Raw genomic sequence first — 21,102 nt, 5'->3', positions numbered from 1 at the left:
TCTTTATTTTTTAGTATCATTTGAAATTCCTTAAATTTAAGTTGAATAAAATACTTCATAAATTTACATCATTTTAACAATTCTCCATATTTTTTATCCAAATAATGAATTTTTGTAAAGTCATTTTAAATTCTCTCAAAAATATTATTTTCCTTCATTAAAATATCAAAGTGTGTTTGGATGAGTTAATTGAGAATTTTAAGGGATTTAAAATTCTAAACAATTTAAATGATTCAATTGAAATTCATTCATTTTTAAATTCTTTAATTTGTATGGAGTATTAAAATGATTTATTGATAAATTTTTAGAGTCACTTTCATAAATTTTAAAAAATTTAGGTCAAATTTAAAATATAAAAAAATAGAGACTAATTTATAAATTTTAAAAATTTGAAGGAGCTAATTTATTAATTTTGAAAATCATTAGAGACTTATTTGCAATTTTTTTAAAAATTTATGCATGAATTTACATTTTTTATAAAATATGAGGACCATTTTATAAATTTTCAAAAATAAATAATAAACAACTTAACATTTGTGTTAATAGAATGATAGAGCAATTTCAAAAAAAAAATATAAATATACATAATGATTGAATATCAAAACTTTGTTATTTTATATCCGAAAAAATAAAAAATATTTAAATATACATAAAAAAATAAATCTACGTGTTATTATATTTTGAAATTATTGAATAATTTTTTATTTATTCTACTATAATGATTTTTCTTCTACTTTAATTACTTTCTTGTGAACGTATCTTTGATTCTCGGTTGGAAAAAATGATTTTAAATTAATTAATTAATTTTACAAAATTAATTTAACTAATAGTGAATTGAATGTAAAGATATATACGTTTAAATAACTATATGCAAAATTAAGTTCAAAATAAAATTTCAATATAAATATTTTGTTAAAACTCAAAAGATAAAAATTATAGTTTGAAGTATCAATATTTGAAGGCATAATCAATTTTATTTTAGAAGAACTAAACACTTCAAAATCATTTTAAAATCAATTTTACACCTCTTAAATTGCTTTCTCCAATTAAATTGTTTTTGCCTCTTCCATAAACTAAACTAAACCTACACTAAGTAACTTTACGTTAATGTAGACATAAATTTTGGGTCAAGGTTCTATAGACATGAACAATATTAAAAAAAAGTTAAATTTATATCTATTAAATATAATAAAAGTGTGTTTTGACATGTAATTAAGAATTTTTAAGGAATTAACAATTTTAAACAATTTAAATGATTCAATTGAAAATTATTTAATTTTAAATTTTTTTATTTGGATGAAGTATTAAAATGATTCATTGTTAAATTTTTGAGGTTATTTTCATAAATTTTAAAAAATTTGGACGACTTTAAAATATAAAAAATAGAGATGAATTTGCAATTTTTGAAAAATTTATACGGATCAATTTATAAAATTTAAAATTTATTAAGGACTTCTTTGCAATTTTTTGAAAATTTTAGAGATATATTTGAAATTTTCATAAAATATGAAGATCATCTTGCAAATTTAAACAATAATAATAATAATAATTTAACATGCATATTATATAGAGTGAATGATCATTTTCAAATTCTTTATTTTTTAGTATCATTTGAAATTCCTTAAATTTAAGATGAATAAAATACTTCATAAATTTACATCATTTTAACAATTCTCCATATTTTTTATCCAATCAACGAATTTTTATAAAGTTATTTTAAATTCTCTCAAAAATATTATTTTTCTTCATTAAAATATCAAAGTGTGTTTGGATGAGTAAATTGAGAATTTTTAAGGGATTTAAAATTCTAAATAATTAAAATGATTCAATTGAAATTCATTCATTTTTAAATTCTTTAGTTTGTATGGAGTATTAAAATGATTTATTGTTAAATTTTTAGAGTCACTTTCATAAATTTTAAAAAAATTAGGTCAAATTTAAAATATTAAAAAATAGGGATTAATTTGTAAAATTTAAAAATTTGAAGGAACTAATTTATAAATTTTGAAAATCATTAGAGACTTATTTGCAATTTTTTAAAAATTTTATGCATGAATTTACATTTTTTATAAAATATGAGGACCATTTTATAAATTTTGAAAAATAAATAATAAACAATTTAACATTTGTGTTATATAGAATGATAGAGCAATTTCAAAATCTATATTTTTTTTTTGTCTTTTGAAATTCCTTAAATTTAACTTGGATAAAATACTTCATAAATTTATATTATTTTAACAATTTTCTATATTTTGTATCCAAACAATGAATTTTGGTCTAATCATTTTAAATTTCCTCAAAAAATTAATTTCCATCATTAAAATATTTCATCCAATCACATTGTGTTTGAATGAGGTAATTCTGAGGAACCCAAAATTTTAAATAATTCAAATGATTCAATTTAAATTCGTTTATTTTTAAATTCTTTTGTTTGGATGACGTATTAAAATGAGTCAATTAATTTTTTTGGATCATTTTCATAAATTTTGAAACATTTAAGCCAAATTTATAAATTCCCTAAATTCATAGATTTTTCTTCCAACGCCTCTACAAGCCACCACCTTTCCCTGAACATATTTTCGAACAGAGCATTGAAGAAGAGAGTGGTAACAAGGTTATATCTCAATTGGATTTTCCTGAATCAGCCACCACAATCCAACACCCAGAGAAATTCAAAACTAAGAAAGTTGTTGTTTTGATTCAAACAATTCACTAACTCTAATGGTGCGAGGAATTAGTTTGAGACCATGATCGAAAAATTATTTGTTAAATAATGGACACAGATTCAAAACCACATTTTTAACACCTTCGTCTACCACCTGTATGTTAAAATGCATATATCTGTTTTGCAAAGTCATGAACGTTCATTTGATCCATTGAAAGCAATCAAATGCAGTATTCAAGATTAGGTGGAACACTTCAATTCTCTACGGCCTTCAAAATTTGCTTCGAATATACTCTAAGATCACTGAGTTGGTGAAGACTAACAACTTGCTTCGAATAAACATCAGGTGTGTGTGAGCTTGTTTAAGGATCCCCACTGGTATTTATTCACAAATCTGGTGTCTCTTCTAACTAACATAGTAAACACATGTATGACAACGAGAAAGTTATGGGTGATGGAAACAGGTGAGCAAAAGTGAAGGAAAAGAATATGCTTTTGTGTTTGTCTTTTCATTTCAATAGCCAGATACTTGATGCATCTAACAATGATTGGGTTCCAATTTTTGGCATTGTCAAATGAGCAAAAACACAAACACCTTATGTGCATTCTCATGAACATTTTGGCATTATGAAAGTTTGCTGCTAAAAGAGAGAAGGACGTTGTGGTGAAATGCATGCATCCAAAGTTCAAAATAAAGAGTTGCGTACAAACTATGGTTTTATATTTTCAATAAGTTGCATACACATACTTGGGAAATGTTTGGTATAGAAGGCATGAAAAGTGTTCTCCCTCTAAAGACCCTTGAATCACTTATTTGTTTTGAGCAGAAACTAACTGGTACAAGGTTCAGTTGGTGTGATATATCATCATATGCTGCAGTAAACTAATATTACAGAAAGACGCATTTCATCCGATCAGCTAGAATCGAACCCAGCATCTAGTGCATTGTGCCATACAATCTCCTTTACAATCAACATTATAGCCCAAAACTTTCGGATTTCGAAGGAGAAGGCTCCTAAGAGATTTTCCTTCAATACTCCACTGATCCTTCAGGATCTTGATATTCACTTTCAAATCTTCCTCTAAGTTACATCCAAGAACTTCGGGAAATTTTTTGAGCAACTTGGAAAGATCGTCGTCGGAAAGATTTAAACTCCTTAGATATTCTAATGTTCCATTAACCGTCTCCGATTTGGGAACTTCCTTCTTACGATCTTCTCCCCAATACGGAGAATGAACAAGACCAAATGCTTTTCCAAGTATCTTGTCCTTTTCTTCGTCGCTGAAGTTAAACGCGGAAAGAGCTTGTTTACATGCTTCCCACATACTTCGATCTTCATTGCTTGTGATTGTATTATCTATCTGTGCTGTAGAATGTAATATCCAATGGTTGGTAGAACTACTTGATTTTGAGGTCCATTTTCCTTTCGCAATACTTGACGAAAATCCGCAAGAATGTCTAGTATTTGATAATTGAATACTTGAAGATGCAGCAGCAAAATCAGCCTGCAGAATCACATGCAATTTTAAGACCTATTTTCATGTTCTAAAAACAGTTCCAATATTTCATAGCACAAGAGTAAGTAATGGTTTTGTGACAGACATATTGAACCAGCACAATCCACTAGAAAATAGTAAAAGTTAAGATGCAGTTACCTTGCAACAGAAGAACTGTGTGGAAGAATCAATCGTGAGAAGAGAGGAATTCAACTGTTTCCCAAACATCCCTGTACTAGCAAAAGAACACATGAATATCTAGTTGTAGAAAAATAACAGCACTAAATTAAATTCAGGGACAGACCAGAAATTAAAGGAAAAAATGAAGAAATTATATAACTTTTTCCTACCTACACTATACTGGTAAAATAAAAGTAAAGTCAATTTTCTAATGGAGACACAAAATTCATGATACCCAACAACAAAAGAAAAATGCCCATGACATGTTAAGAAAAATGGAACAAGAAAGTCAATGTTTTTGTGGTGTTAACCAGAGCCGCGAGAAGGAGCTAACCAGAGCGGCGAGAAGGAGTGGACGAGGCGAACTTGAGACAATCCATCTCATCTACGTACGCTCTCTCGATACCATTAATCAAAATTCACGGTTTTGTGGTGTCCTAGGTTCTCCATTTTTTTTGGTGGTTGAGAAATTCAGATAATACTTTGGTTAATAGGGTGAATTATTTGTATTTGGGAAATTCTCTTTTCATTTTTAGGTGCCTTTTACACTTTTAAAAATCCAAAAATATTATTTATGTATAAGAAGATTCATCTTTGAACACATTTAAAGTAAAATCAAAACGTATTATTATGAAATTTATCTCATTTTTGAAAAAAAAAATTCGAAGATACATTTTAGTATGTTATTTAGATATATTTGAAGATGCATATATGAAATATTGTGTTTTAATTTACCGAGCTAGTTAAATGAACGATTTAGTGATATTTTCGGAGATGCATATTCGAAAACGGCAGCCGAAAAATTGGATAAAATACCACCTTCCATAATTTTCTCCTTCATACTCATATAAAACTCCAAAACCCTTAAAAAGACTTCTTTCATTCTCAATCGCTTCTTCAATACCAAAACATCATTTTTGTATTTCATCATATTAAAGGGAGCAAAACAAACTAGAATTGGAGGTAAAGTTCATTCATCTCATCTCTCATTCCTTGCATTAATCTTGTTTATGAGCTAAAAAATGGACGTTGAATCTGGATATGCATCTCCATACAAAGTTAGGTGTGGTCCAGATGTGCATCTCCAGATTGTACTTATAGTTTGAATTTTCACACTAATTTTGTGTTGTTGGTGGTATTAGAATGATGCACCTGGATATGTTTCCCAAAGCTATTATGAATGTGGATGTTAAATTGGTCAAAGTGAAACATGATATTAAACTGGATGAAGTGAATGATGATGTTAAACTAGATGAAGTGAATGATGATGTTAAATCGGGTGCTCGACCAGTTATTTTCGAGGTAGATGTTTGTGCAGAATTTATAAATAAATAAGAGTTTATTGTTCGTGAACATATGTTCCAATGGATCCGTAGGGAGGCTAAAAGAGTGAGGTTTGGCGTTATAATTGAAAGGTCTGGCAATGGTTCAGATGGAAAACAAGCATTTGTAACAATGATATGCGAAAGAAGTGACATGTACCAACTAAAGATTAGGAAGTTAAAACAAGATGGCACTAGATCGAGGAAATGTGAGTGCCCGTTTAAATAAGGTGGATACTGTAACACCCCTTTTTCTACCCCAAAATACTTAACGTATAATCAGAGTAAATAAGCACGCATATAAACAAAAGGGCGTCACATCGACGTTCTCAAAAACTAAAAGCTTTCAAAAACCAAACATCATTCATCATCAATATACAATACACCTGGTCATTTAAAATAACACATTTCACTTATCATGAACATTCAAGAATATGCGTTCGCAGCGGAAAATAACGAATATCCATGCATTTCATCAAATGATCCATGTCCCATACCATGATCATCTCTCAATAATCTCTTCAATTAAACATGTTCACAATTAATAACATAAAACGTATCCAAATCAGATATGAGTTCCATACTACCAATCTACCCAGTGTTACATGACCAGAGCATTGACTCACTACTTAGTCTCTAAACGAAGTACCGCAACTCTCCAGCTAATCTCGAGTGAGCTACCGTCCACTTACTTCAGCGATACTACCCCTGAGTATCTGCGCGATACCCATGTAAGGTAACATTCAAACAGAAAGGGTGAGAATTCAAATCATTATGAAGAAGTATTAATCAAGCACAATGATTAAATCAACAATTAAAGGAATTCGTCACACTTCATATAACCATGTAAATAATATTAAACAACATTTATTTCACATGTTTCAAGCACACATAAAAACTCAAGGAGTATAATATTCAAATCCAATATTATATTCTCAAATATACACATAACTACAATTATCACATCATCACATATTCAGTCAAGTTATGTATTCAAACATCATCAAATTCAATTACCATATCTCATACACACATCACAATCACATCAATGCAAACATTCAATTATCACATAACTCCAAACATCATCAAATTCAATTACCATATCTCATACACACATCACAATCACATCAATGCAAACATTCAATTATCACATAACTCTAGTGTGACTCAATGCATGACATGTGACTCTATGCATGTGGTACCATAATGTGAACCCAACGTTTCACCGCTTGCCGATTCAATATCTAGAATCCAAGCCACCACGTCTATTTCCAATTAAGGATCAACGTCTGCTACGCCTATTTCCAATTAAGGATCAACGTCTATTTACCACGCCTATTTCCAATTAAGGATCAACGTCTATTACGCCTATTTCCAATTAAGGATCAACGTCTATTTACCACGCCTATTTCCAATTAAGGATCAACGTCTGCTACGCCTATTTCCAATTAATGATCAACGTCTATACGGACCCAACGTTCCACCCCTTTCCGATTCAATATCTAGAATCCAAGTCACTACGTCTATTTCCAATTAAGGATCAACGTCTGCTACGTCTGTTTCCGATGAAGGATCACCGTTTACTACCTCGCCTATTTCCAATTAAGGATCAACGAGTGCTACATCTACCTCACATATTTCCAATTAAGGATCAACGAGTGCTACATGTGAACCCACAGTTTCACCACTTCCACAATGAAGTCGACCATGCTATGAATGAATGCACACATACCAACACATATGCAATTAAGATCATCTCTACCATCTTAACATTCCACATATCACCATAATTCAACTCTATGATTCATACACCAATGGTACATATACACATTCATAACAATATATCATCCACAATCCACCAATGGTACATATACACATTCAAAACAATATATCATTCACAATCCACCAATGGTACATATACACATTCAAAACAATATATCATTCACAATCCACCAATGGTACATATACACATTCATAACAATTACACGATTCACATAATATGCAATCAAGATCATCTCTACTATCTTAACATTCCACATATCACCATATATAAACTAATTATCAAATACGCACAATTAGATTTCATTCTAAAACGAATGCAGTATTTAAAATCTCAATTTTTCATTTTTTTATAGCAAGTAACCGGTTAACGCTCGGTGAGTAACCCGTTACTGGAAAACAGAATTAACAGATTTTTAAGCAAGTAACCGGTTAACGCTCGGTGAGTAACCGGTTACTGGAAAACAGAATGCAGAAATTCAAGCAAGTAACCGGTTAACGCTCGGTGGGTAACCCGTTACTGGAAAACAGCATGTATAATTTTCTGCATTTTTCATCGTTGGAGGACTTTCGGACCTCCGATTTCGATTCCGTAAAAAGCTACACATTCCGAAAATCATGACTCATACAATACTCTAAATATATAACAGTTTTAACACAATCAAATCACCATAATTTAAGAATACTCATCAAAATCTAACATTCCAAAATCATGCAATTTTAAGGATTTCAACCTAAACACGTTCCTACCCATTGACCCGATCATACTAACCCATAATAATAAGGATTCCCCCTTACCTCTTCAATTTGATGGAAACCCTAACTTCTCTTTACTTTTCCTCTTCTCCTTACTCTTCCTCTTCCCTTTCTCTATTTTTGTCAAGTGATCAAATGAACCATAATCTCCTCCTCCTCTTACTATTTATATTAGTATTCTATTTGGGCTTAAATCATGATATATCTCTAATTTAATTACTAGGCCCAATAAAACCTAATATTTAAATATCTCTCTTTAATTCAAATAAATTAAACCACTCACTATGCACACCAAGTTAATTAATTCAATTATTTTAATTATATCTCATATCAACTAAATAATTAATTAATACACCAATTCAATTAATATAATCAATTATCATACTACCTAACAACCAATTAATTAATTAACACTCCAAATAATTAAATAAAATATAATAATAATAATATAAGAAATAATTACTAAAATTGGGTTGTTACAGATACCGTATGGAGGATGAGACATGGAAATTTAATGTGATTTATGGTATACATAATTATGCCTTGAATGACAAGTTTGTTGGTCATCCCATAATATGTTACCTTTTTCCGGAAGAGAGGGAACTTGTTTCAGACATGACATTAAACATGGTGGCACCAAAAAACATACTCGCATCTTTGAAACGGAAAAGACCTCTAAATGCTTCAAATATCAAGCAAATATACAATGTTCGTGCTCGAGACAACAAAGTCGTAAGAGGACCAAGATTTGAGATGCAACAACTCTTGAGGCTTTTGGATGATGACCACTATGTTTCGAGGTAGAAAGTTTGTGAGGATAAAGTCATCATTCAAGATATATTTTGGATTCATCCCGATTCCGTCAAGTTGTTCAACACCTTTCCCTTCGTGCTCATAATTGACTCAACATACGAAGATGACTTATTCAGTCAATTTTGCTTTTTTGGAATCCGGAAAAGAGGACAATGTTACATGGGCTTTGAAAATATGCAAGACTATGTTGAAGGAACGAGAAAAGATGTCACAAGTCATAATCATTGATCGCGACACCGCATTGATGAATTCGGTTGCAACAGTGTTTCCTACATCGTCTGCATTACTTTGTAAGTATCACATTGTTAGCTAGGATTTTTGACAAGAGCAAAAATCTTAGTACAACCAGAAGACTTGGAGCAAGTTAAGATCAGCTAGAAGTTTGTCGAAATGTTATGGTACAAAGGTCTTAGCTTTAAAAAGAGAGGTGCAAATGGGACTTAGGATTTTTCAGGAAAAAGGAACAATTTTCCTAACATTTTGACGGTATGAAGATTTGAGTTTTCGACTGTGTCGAATAACAGTTATTTTGGCGCGAAGAAGCGTTATATTCAAATAAATAACTATTTCTCGGTCTTATTCAAGAAACACGTGGAGAATATTCAGAAGCAAGACACGTACAAGGATCTACGTGGAGAAGGCTATAGAAATGAAACTTAGGAGCAATTAGTTTACACTTGTATAAATAGGGATTATGGTGTTAGAATTATGTGTGTTCATTTGCATTATTACTTCACTTTTCACTTTACAAACTTTTTCTTTTCTTCTACATTGTCGAAATCATTACTTTTATCAACTATTTCGACTACGTCGAAATCCTTTACAATCTTTACACAAGCTATAAACAAAAGGTTTTAGCACTATGTCCTAGGATTTCCTAATTGATATTGCAAGTAACCTTGAATAAGTCTCTAGTGGTTGTTTATCAAATTTCCCAATAAACAAATTGGCACGTCCAGTGGGACATGTGATAAACTCTTGTTTTTTTATAAATACACATAAGTTGTCTCTTATAAACTTGTTTTGCATTCATGAATTTTTATGGGTAGTTTGTATGCGTTTAAGAAGTGGAAAGTCTTTATAAAAAATGACACATCCTCCTATAAATAACATCGGTTCACATAACAATCCTCATAATGTAGTAGAACAATCAGTCAAATCGACGGTTGAAGAGACAATTATTTCAACGCCCATTATGACAACTGCCCCAGTGGTATCGTCAGCGCCAGTTACACTGATTCCATTATAGGGGATAACAACCCTATTACATCCAGGAAATACCTTATTTAATCATGCGGTCACAAGGCCTTTGTTTGGGTTCTAAATGCCAATGAATAATATGGAGTACTTTTATGGTATGCCAACATCGATGATGGTTGGCATTCATACTAATATGTCAAGTTTTTGTGATAATGCAATGGCCACTAGACCATCATATAATCCAAAAAATACCCTGGCTTCGACCATCAACAATATGGTTCGACCAGAAGGGATAAGTTACATCCCTCAGATAACACCATCATTGAATACCACTTCCATGATAGCCATGAGGCAACAAATGGACGAGAGTGACTTAGAGTTGGTTAACACTCTTACCCAATAAATGGGGACCATTTTCAATCTATCGATTATAAATCTAAACCAAACCTATGAATTGTTGGAAAACCAAATGGGGTGAATATCTAATTTTTTTTGGCACGCCTTAAATTCTGCCTCGACCAACCCCTCAGACATCAAACGTTGGTCAGTTCGAAACGCCTGAAAACGGGATGGCCCAAGTGAATGTAGGCTTAAATAAGGTATTTCGACTAGAACCAATCCTACATAGAGAGGAAGAAGAATACATAAGTCGACGGAATCCCGTACCTTTTATGGTTTAGAGAACCCAAGATGCTGATAAGGTTCTTCGACATGTCCAACAAAACAATTTTGGAGGATATAACAACATATCCAATATGGTCGAACAAATTTTAACCCAGAACGGCCTCAATGTGGGACTCCACAGGCCTAACTTTATATCTCTTTTGTCATAATACGTTAGACAAACAGAGTTGCCCCGGGGTTGGAAAGTACCCAAATTCACAAAGTTCACTGACGACACTAGTGAGTCGACAATCAAACAAGTCGCCAGGTATCAAATCGAAGCTGGTGACATTACGAATAATGAGAATTTGAAAATGAAGTATTTTCTAAATTCTATTACAAAAACCGTCTTCACTTGGTTCACCATACTTCCACCACACTCTATTCAAACAGTTTTACATGGGTCAATCAAAGATAACTTTGAAGGAGTTGGCTAATGTTAGGCGAAAAGTCCCTGAGTCGATTGATGATTATCTAAACAGATTAAGTCTTCTTAAAGCGAGATGTTTCACACAAGTCCTGGAACACGAGCTAGTCGAAATGGCTGCAGGAGGCCTGGATTATTCCATTAGGAAGAAATTAGATACTCAGTACCTTAGGGACATGTCACAATTGGCAGATAGCGTTTGCTAGGTCGAACGCTTGGAGGTTGAAAAATCCAGAACGAATAAGTATCATAAAAAAGTAAAATTTGCATACATATAGGCAGACAAATACCCCTCGGACCTAGGCGGTGAGCATGTCGGAAAGAGTGAGGCCAACGTGGCTTAACTTTTCAATGTTTTTGGGAATAAGATTGAAAAGTTGGAGCTAACTAAAGCGGCAAGAAGGAGTGGAAGAGGCAAACTTGAGACAATCCATCTCATCTGTGTACTCTCTCTCGATACCATTAATCAAAATTCATTGTTTTGTGGTGTCCTAGGTCCTCCATCTTTTTTTTGGCAGTTGAGAAATTTAGATAATACTTTGGTTAATAGGGAGAATTATTTGTATGACATAACCAAGTTTTTGGGAAATTATCTTGGTGCCTTTCACACTTTTAAAAATCCAAAAATATTATTTATATATCCTAAAATTCATCTTCGAACATATTTAAAGTCACACTAAAATGTATTATTTTGAAATTCATTCTATTTTTGGAAGAAAAAAAAAGTATGGAGATACATTTTCGTATGTTATTTGGGTGTATCTAAAGATGCATCTCTAAAATAACTCACACATTTAATTATTCTGTTTTAATTTATTGAGCTAGTTAAATGAAAGACTTGGTGATATTTTTGGAGATGCGTATTCGAAAATGACCAGCGGAAAATTGGATAAAATATCACATTGTATGATCTTCTCCTTCATACTCATACAAAACTCCATTTCCAAAAACCTTAAAAAGGTTTCTTACATTCTCAATCACCTCTTCAACACCAAAACATCATTTTTATATTTCATCACATTAAAGGGAGCAAAACAAGTTGGAGTTAGAGGTAAAGTTCATTCATTTTATCCCTCATTCCTTGTATTAATCTTGTTTATGAGCTGAAAAATGGACTTTGAATCCTGATATGCATCTCTAGACAAAGTTAGATGTGGTCCAGATGTGCATCTCCAGATTTTACTGATAGTTTGAGTTTTCACACTATTTTTGTGTTGTTGGTGGTATTAGAATGATGCACATGGATATGTTAGTTACTGTGAGTGTGAATGTTAAACTGGTCGAAGTGAAGCATGACATTAAACTGGATGAAGTGAATGATGATGTTAAACCAAATGAAGCGAATAATGATGTTAAACCGGATGCTCGACCAGTTATTTTCAAGGTAGATGTATGTGCACAACTTACAAATAAAGAAGTGTTTATTGTTCGTGAACATATGCTTCAATGGGTTTGTCGGGAGGCTGAAAGATTGGGGTTTGATGTTGTAATCGAAAGCCCCGACAATGGTTCAGATAAAAAACAAGAATTTGTAACAATGATATGCATAAGAAGTGACACGTACCAACCAAAGATTAGGAAGTTGAAATAAGATGACACTGAATCGAGGAAATGTGAGTCTTCGTTTAAATAATATGGATACCATATGAAGGATGAGACATGGAAATTTAGTATAATTTCTAGTATACATAATCATGCCTTAAATCACAAGCTAGTCAGTCATCCTATAATGTGTTTCCTTGTTCTGGAGGAAAGGGAACTTAAAGGTGTGAAAAACACAAGAAGTGGAGGTTTGAATTGGGTTTTACAAAACAAAAGTTTTTTACTAACTCAAGAACACCACTTAAAAGTTAATAGCAAAGAGATAAAAACACAAATATTTTTATCCTGGTTCGCTTGAAACTCAAGGCTACTCCAATCCACACGTCAAGGTGATTTTGCCTTATACACAAGGACTTAATCCATTATAATCAATAGATTACAATAAATACAAAGAATAACCCTATTTGTCTTCTCAAGAATCCGACTATACCCTAGTCTCCTTAAGGACTCACAAAGAATAACCTTCTTTGTCTTCTCAAGGATCCGACTATACCCTAGTATCCTTAAGGAATCAAATAAACAGTTTGAATAATATTTTTTGTGTTACAAGTTGCTTCTATACAAGCAGATTTTACACAAAAGATAATCAAATACTTAAAGAAAAATTTGTACAAAGAATGATAACTTTTCAAAGTTTAGCAGCACTTTTGTATATTTCTTCGTCATCTTTCTTCAAGTTTTCAAGTCTCACTTATATAGTATAAGAAGAAGACCATTAGGGGGAAAAATGAGGAAAGCTCATAGAGCGATTGTCCACTATTTGATGGTGAAAGGAGTGATACTGCATACTGCTCTTCGCCCACAAAATCGGTGACAGGTGTGATGTATAGTACTGTTCTTGCCTACGAAATCAGGTAGTGAAAATGATATTCAATTTGTACTATGTACTATTTGATTGTGTACTCATTTGATCTTATCTTCAAGTTCATTGGCTTTTGATGAAAGTTGATGAAGCATGAAGCGAAGAAACATAAAGTTGGATTCAAACACTTCAGAATCTTTGGTCAGAACCTTAACAACATCAGCAGTTTGGCTTGAGATCTTCAGTGTCTTCAGAATCTTCAGAGTCTTCAAAATCTACAATTAGAACCTTGATAACCTCAATCGTCTAGCTTGAGATCTTCATAATCTCCAGCTACGTAACACAACTTCAGAAGCTTGCCATTCTTCAGAAGCTTGGTGATCAGAGTCACATCTAGAAGCACGAGCTGAGAGAATGTTGCAGCAGCAACATAATATCTCCTCAGAAGCTTCTCAGGAGTGAATCAACACAAAAGCAAAAAGATCATTGCAACAATAACATTGGACATCTTTCAAAACTTTTTATAACTGGCGCATAAATGAAATTGGAACTTATTATTCAGAAACTGATGACGTTGCACATCATATACTCAGAATCAGAACTGGCTATTAAAGCTACACAGTAATAAACCATTAGGGTACCAAAATTATTCTCACACAAATACAACATTATTATCATCAAAAATCAAGGTATAAATGCAAAATCAAATCTTTTTCTAACAATCTCTCCCTTTTTTATGATGACAAAACATGTATTTTGATGAACAATTTTCTATAGGGTAATCACAGAAGAATACATCTTACAAAAGCACAAAGCTCCCCTTGAGAGGTACAATCCTAAAAAGGTAAAATCAGAATGAAAGAATATTTTCATGATTAACCTTTTTGAAGTACCAGAATGATATTTAATCAGAATCTAGTTTGTCTTCAGAAGTTGCTTGATATTGTCCAGAGCACTGGTTTGTTAACATCAATATTCTAATGAGCTTCACTTTAGAAGCTTGGTTGAGTTCTTTTGAAGAAGCTTTATAGCTGATTTTCTTCAGTCATAGTTGGTTTTCTTTAGAATATTGAATTCTGGTTCTGTTTGAAATTCTCTTTCAGAGCTAAATGCCGAAATTTTCTAATTCTTTAAAACTTGATGCCAAGTACCCAATGTTCTAAGTTTAAAACATCATTTTATTCTTAATCATCAGCATGAAGGTTTTTCAGACTCAAATAGTAGACCATTTTTTTCAGAAACTGGTAACTTACATTCTGATCTTTGAAACTCCCTTACTTATGTACGAAACCATTATGGCCTATGAACTTAACCCTGCGACACAATTAACAAACTATTCTTCGAAGTAGTTGTTAGCAGAAAACATTAAACAATGTTTGGGTTTTTAGTTAGGAATTTAGGTATATAAAAATAATTACAATTATTCCTCTTAGTTATGTTTCTCCCGTTTTGTCATCAATCAAAAAGACATAGACAAATAAATTAAAAGAAATAATGGAAAGAAACAAAACATGATTTTTATCAATCAATGCCAAAATGTAGAAAGATGCATTCAAAAAGAAAATTACTTTTAAAAAAATTAAAAGAGTTAAGGGTTTTGAGGAGGAGGTGACGAAAGTCTGGATAAAATCAGTTGAAACATCATTTCTTGTCTGTCCAAATGTTCTTTGACCAGAGAATTATAAGCTTTTATCTCATCAATGGTCTTCCAAAGCGCATCAGGAACTTCTCCAGAAGAAGTTCCAGCAAATTATTGATGAAGAGAAGCGTCAACTTGTTGGTCTTCAGACTGTTGGATCTCATAAACAACTATATGAGCAACAACTTCTTCCATAACACAGTCTTAATGCCCAAAATTAACCCCAGCATCCTGAATAACATCCTGAACAGCTTCCTGAACCACTTCCTTAATCTCCGGAGCAGGAAAACATAACTTTGTATTTCGTAACTTCCAGATTTCCATTAAGGGAATAAACCTAGAACATAAGTTTCTTTCAGATACCTTATACCCAAAGTTCTTCAGCTTAAAGATCTTGGAATTGATCCACCTTTTGTAGGCTTTACAAGCAGAATCACTTTCAGTCAGATTTGCTGAAGAACGATTAATCGCCATAGCTTCGTGCAGACGACTTCTTGACTCTGACTTAAATTTCCTCAGAATCTTACCAATGTTGGGACTACGTTTTGGTGGTTTGGGAATTATGAGAGAAAGGTATATTCTGGTTTCATCATGCTCATGGCCATAGAGAGTTGGAAATGTAGGTAAAATGATTAGGGATGATTTTAAATCAGATACTCCTGGTTCAGGTTCATAATCAAACATGCCTTCAAGAGTACCTTCAGACATATTGTTTCCAGACTCTCTGGAGGCAGATGTTATGAGGGTTATTATATTTGGATTTTCTATATGGGGAGAAAAAATAGATGGAGGTCAAATGAGTGAAGATTGTAACTGTGAATGAAATGGTGTTGATGGTATCTGTTGATGTTGTTGTTGAGACTGAGTTTCGGAAACTTGAGGAGTTTTTGTAACAGGTTCTATGATGGGTGTTTCTTGGGAGGTGAAAGTGAGATAGGATCAAAGATTGGTTGGGAAAATATTGGTTGAGAAAAAGATGAAATGGGTTGAGAAGTGGGAGGTGGTGCTGTTGGTAAGATTCTTTCAGGAAGCTTACCAGAAGTAGTAGTTTCAAAAGCAGGCAATTGCTAGACAACATCATACGTGTTCTTCAGAAGCATTGCTTTTTGGCGCTCACTGAGAGGCACCTCATCTTTATCTAGAAGGAAAACAAATTTCTTCTTCTTCTTATGAGGCCTTGAAGATCCTTATTCTCTTGATTCATTCTTTCTTTTCCTATGAACATCTGGATAAGTTTCTGGTAGATTGAAAGGATTAACGATTAGGTCAATTCCATCCTTCAAACAACTTTCTAAATAGTATTCCAGAACTTTAGGAGGATCAATCTTGGTGAAGATTGTGAAGTTGTCTACTAGAATCCTCATTCCACATATATCATCATTTGAGGGAATGAAATTTGGCCTTATAACCTTAGGAATGAGACCCATACTCTTGAGATTCTTCCCCCATAATATCAGTCCAACATCCTTTACTAATTCATCAGTTAGACCACTGATTAGAAGGTCATCCATCAGACCATTCTCCACAAGAATATCAGAATTAAGCCTTCCATTTGGAGTGGAATTACTTTTGCTTTTCTTTGAAGAACTACCAGTTATGGATTCTCTGATTGAATCCCTCAGAAATTTGAACAAGATGGAGGGTATAGATAGCTTGAGACCATTTCCAAAAAGAACAACATAAACTTCTAACGAGTATTGACATAGTCAGAAATATTGGTGCTAGGTCTGTGGTGAATGTATCCCAGACTGATCTTAAACCACACTCTTAGGTTATTTGTCAAGTCCTTAGCACTAGGACCTTTATCATCCTCAAGATTGGTTCCATCTTTGAAGATGACAAGAGCAATAGTTGCTTTTCTCTTAGTATTAATCTTGGAACTTTGAATTCTTTTTCCTCTTCCATTTTACGATATTAAGTCAGCAATGGATTTCTCGGTGATGAAAATATTCCTATTCATAACATAGGAAGTTGTTGTTTCCTTTTCCGCGGTAGCATGCACCCAAAACTGCTTCACAAGCACTGAGTAAACATGAATAATTAATCTTTCAAAGAAATCCTTCCATTCTTGGCGTTCCAAGGTTTCAGAGAAATCAAAGCCATTATCCTTCAAATTTTTGAAGTCCACAATGGTCTCACAGAGCACCATTAACTCATTTACATGAGTATTTAGAGTTAACTCGGGAATCCCTTCCATAATGGGATGGTTTTCATTATCCATGGAGTGACTGGAAGAAAGTTGTTGTTGAATCTGTTATTGAGGAGAAAACATTATTGAAGTTGAATGAGGGTTTGAACAGTTGCAGATAGGTGTTTTAGGTTTGAAAGATGAAAGTGTGGGATTACTGTGCGCATAGTATGAAAATGTGAGTGAAGTGGGTTTATATAAAAAAATTGCAATGATGACAAGGTAAAAATACGCAGTCATGTGGGGGAACGTAAAAGTTTTTAACCTAATTCCAAGAATTGTGAAACCCAATGTGTCACGCTTTCATCACACATGCTCAGAAAGTGGGACAGGTGTCACCATTTAGAACCACATGAAATCAAACGACTTGACAACCATTTAATGCAATGACTATTCAGACTCAAGAAGACAAATTGGTAAGATTGCTTCTGATGAGAACCTTTCTGATTCATGGAACTTCCTTACTTCAGAAAGCTCATGTTTCAGAGTCAACAAATAAATTCTCATAATCTAATCTAGAGTTCTAAAGACTTAAACATTATGAAATACATATTTCCATTCTGGATATAAATCCATGAATAAGTTTTTCAGAATGAAAACGAATCTATCTCCAACAAGGGGTTTTATAAAGATATCAACCCATTGATGGTCTGTATCAAAAAAAATTAGATGAAAAATACCCTTACGAACATAGTCAGGTAAAAACTGATGTTTAATTTCAATACGCTTAGCCCTAGAATGCAAGATAGGATTCTTAGATAAATAGATAGCAGAAGTATTATCACAGAGAATATGAATGTTACTCTCAAATATTTGATAATCTTCCAGCTGACTCTTCATCCAGAGTATCTGAGTGTTGCAACAGAAGTTGCAATATATTCAACTTCGACTGTTGAAAGTGCAATTGTTGATTGTCTCTTACTGGACCATGAGATCAAATTGTCTCCCAGAAATTGACAACTTTAGGAAGTACTTTTCCTTTCTATTTTGTCTCCATCATAGTCAGTATCACAATAGCCTACTGATTTGTATTCACTTGATTTTCTATAAAACAAACCAAGGTTAATAGTACCTTTCAGATACCTAAAGATTCTCTTAACAATTGTTAAGTGAGTTTCCCTGGGATCTGATTGGAAGAGAGCTTATCATACATCTGAATAGCTTCTGATTTACCTTACTGCTTACCTCTTCTTTCTTCAGAACACATGTAGGATGCATTGGAGTCTTTGCTTGCTTGCATTCTGATAAGTTAAACTTCTTCAGAAGTTCCTTTGTATATTTTCTCTGATGAATGTACATTCCTTCTGAAGGTTGATGAATCTGGATTCCCATAAAGAACTTGAGTTCTCCCATCAGACTCAGTTTAAATTCTGCCTGGGTTGACTTAGCAAAATCTTTGCATAACGAAGCATTAGCAGAACCAAAAATAATATCATCAACATAAATTTGCACAACTAGAATATCATTCTTAAAGGTTTTGAAAAAGAGAGTTATGTTCACTTTTCCTCTGGTAAAATTATTTTCCAAAAGTAAGTTACTTAATCTATCATACCAAGCTCTGGGATATTGTTTCATACCATATAACTACTTTTTCAGTTTAAAAACAAAGTCAGGATTTTGAGTGCTTTCAAAACTAGGAGGTTGGTGCACATATACTTCTTCATAAATATATCCATTTAAGAATGCACTCTTAACATCCATCTGATAAAGGATGATGTTATGATTGACTACAAATTAAATTAAAAGACGAATAAACTATAACCTGGCAACTGGAGCAAAGGTTTCTATATGGTCTATACCTTTTTGCTGATTATAACCTTGTGCTACTAGTCGAGTTTTATTTATGACAACTTCACCTATCTCATTTAGCTTGTTTCTAAAGATCCATATGGTTCCAATAACACGGAAACCCTTTGGTTTCTGAACAAGATCCCAAATGTCATTTCTGGAGAATTGATTCGGTTCTTCTTGCATAGCCAGAATCCATTCCTTATCCAGAAGAGCTTCATCAATAGATGTAGGTTTTGTCATAGATACCAAACCTAGAAGAGTCTCTTCATAAGGTTTGAATGAAGATCTAGTTCTGACTGGAGCATTTTTATCTCCCAGAATTAGTTCTTCAGAATGAGAGGTTCTTGATCTACTCTTTTTTTGATGAGTTGGATCAACGACAACTTCTGGTTGAGTCGTATCTGAGTTGTTTGCTTCAGATTCTTTATCTTTGCTTTCTCGGTCTTTTTCTCCAGAATCAGTATCCTTGGATTCTGAAAGATTCATCTTCAAATCTGCAAATTTATCAACTAGCTTTGACTTTTTAGGGTCAAGCTTATCATTGAATCTAACATGAGTTATTTCTTCAATAATTTGTGTTTCAGTGTTAAAGATTTTGTAGCCTTTGAAGCATTCAGAATATCCTAACAATAAACACTTTTGTGCTTTTGAATCAAACTTTCCAAGATTCTCTTTAATGTTCAAAATAAAACACTCACAACCAAAAGGGTGAAAATAAGAAATATTGGGATTTATGTTCTTCTACAATTCATAGGGAGTCTTACTTAGAATAGGTCTAATATAAATCCTATTTTGAATATAACAAGCAGTGTTAACTGCTTCTGTCCATAAATGCTTAGCCATGTCAGTTTCTTGGATCATGGTGTGAGCCATTTCTTGCAAAGTCCTATTCTTACTTTCTACAACCCTATTTCGCTATGGAGTTCTAGGATAGGAGAAATCATGGGAAATTCCATTTATATCATAAGGATTTTCAAAATGTTTATTTTCAAATTTGCCACCATGATCACTTCTGACTCTGACTATTTTGCAGTTCATTTCTGTTTGCACTAGTGAGCAGAAAGTGGAGAACACATAATGTGACTCATCCTTGTGTTTCAAGAACTTTACCCATGTCCGTCGACTATAGTCATCAATAATGACCAATCCATACTTCTTTCCATTGATAGAGGCAATTTTCACTGGTCCAAACAAAACAATGTGCAGAAGTTATAACGGTCTAGAGGTAGAAACAACAACTTTCGCTTTGAAAGATGTTTGAGAAAACTTGCCTTTCTGACATGCTTCACAAAGAACATCTGAAGCGAATTTCAAGTTCGGTAAACCTATGACTAATCCAAGCTTATTTAGATGAGAAATCCTTCTCATGCTAACATGGCCCAAATGTTTGTGCCATGCCCATTGCTTTTCATTAATAGACATTAGACATTTTACATTTTAATCCTCAAGATCAGAAAGTCTGATTTTATAAATGTTGATCTTTTGCTTCCCATTAAAAAGGATTGTACCATCTTTCTGACTAACAGCCTTACAGGACTTTTGATTAAAAATGATATCATAACCACTATCATTAAGTTGACTAATAGACAAAAGGTTATGCATCAGACCATCAACTAAAAGAACATTAGTAATAGAAGGAAGTTTACCGTTACCAATAGTTCCAGAGCCAATGATCTTTCCTTTCTGGTTTTCTCCGAAACCAACGAAGCCTCCAGGCTTAAGTTCCAAATCTTGGAACATATACCTTCTACCCGTCATATGTCGTGAGCATCCATTGT

At 32.9% G+C, this 21,102-nt stretch overlaps 1 protein-coding gene across 3 annotated transcripts; it reads right to left on the bottom strand.

The window, feature by feature from the left end:
• Window positions 1–3,369: 3,369 nt before the first annotated feature.
• Window positions 3,370–4,856, bottom strand: LOC127093036 (uncharacterized). 3 transcript variants are annotated; one of them, XM_051031933.1, is made up of 3 exons: window positions 4,677–4,856; window positions 4,322–4,392; window positions 3,370–4,171 (listed from the first exon to the last, which is right to left on the bottom strand). In XM_051031933.1, the coding sequence occupies exons 1-3, from the start codon at window positions 4,720–4,722 to the stop codon at window positions 3,584–3,586; spliced, it is 705 nt and encodes a 234-aa protein (XP_050887890.1). In that variant the 5' UTR covers window positions 4,723–4,856; the 3' UTR covers window positions 3,370–3,583. The 3 variants fall into 3 exon arrangements, with proteins under 3 accessions (XP_050887890.1, XP_050887891.1, XP_050887892.1); XM_051031934.1 differs by having other exon boundaries at window positions 4,654–4,763; XM_051031935.1 differs by lacking the exon at window positions 4,677–4,856 and adding an exon at window positions 4,513–4,667.
• Between the last annotated feature and the right edge of the window lie 16,246 nt (window positions 4,857–21,102).

This window comes from Lathyrus oleraceus, chromosome 6, assembly GCF_024323335.1.
Source record: "Lathyrus oleraceus cultivar Zhongwan6 chromosome 6, CAAS_Psat_ZW6_1.0, whole genome shotgun sequence".
Classification (NCBI taxonomy): domain Eukaryota; kingdom Viridiplantae; phylum Streptophyta; class Magnoliopsida; order Fabales; family Fabaceae; genus Lathyrus; species Lathyrus oleraceus.
This window is presented reverse-complemented; position numbering and strand designations above follow the sequence as displayed.

Excerpts from the sequence above, each read along its gene's own strand:
- LOC127093036 (XM_051031933.1), bottom strand. The coding sequence starts at position 4,722 with ATGGATTGTCTCAAGTTCGCCTCGTCCACTCCTTCTCGCCGCTCTG. Across the intron at positions 4,393-4,676 it reads CACTCCTTCTCGCCGCTCTG|GGATGTTTGGGAAACAGTTG; the intron begins GTTAGCTCCTTC and ends TTGCTAGTACAG. Across the intron at positions 4,172-4,321 it reads CACAGTTCTTCTGTTGCAAG|GCTGATTTTGCTGCTGCATC; the intron begins GTAACTGCATCT and ends GTGATTCTGCAG.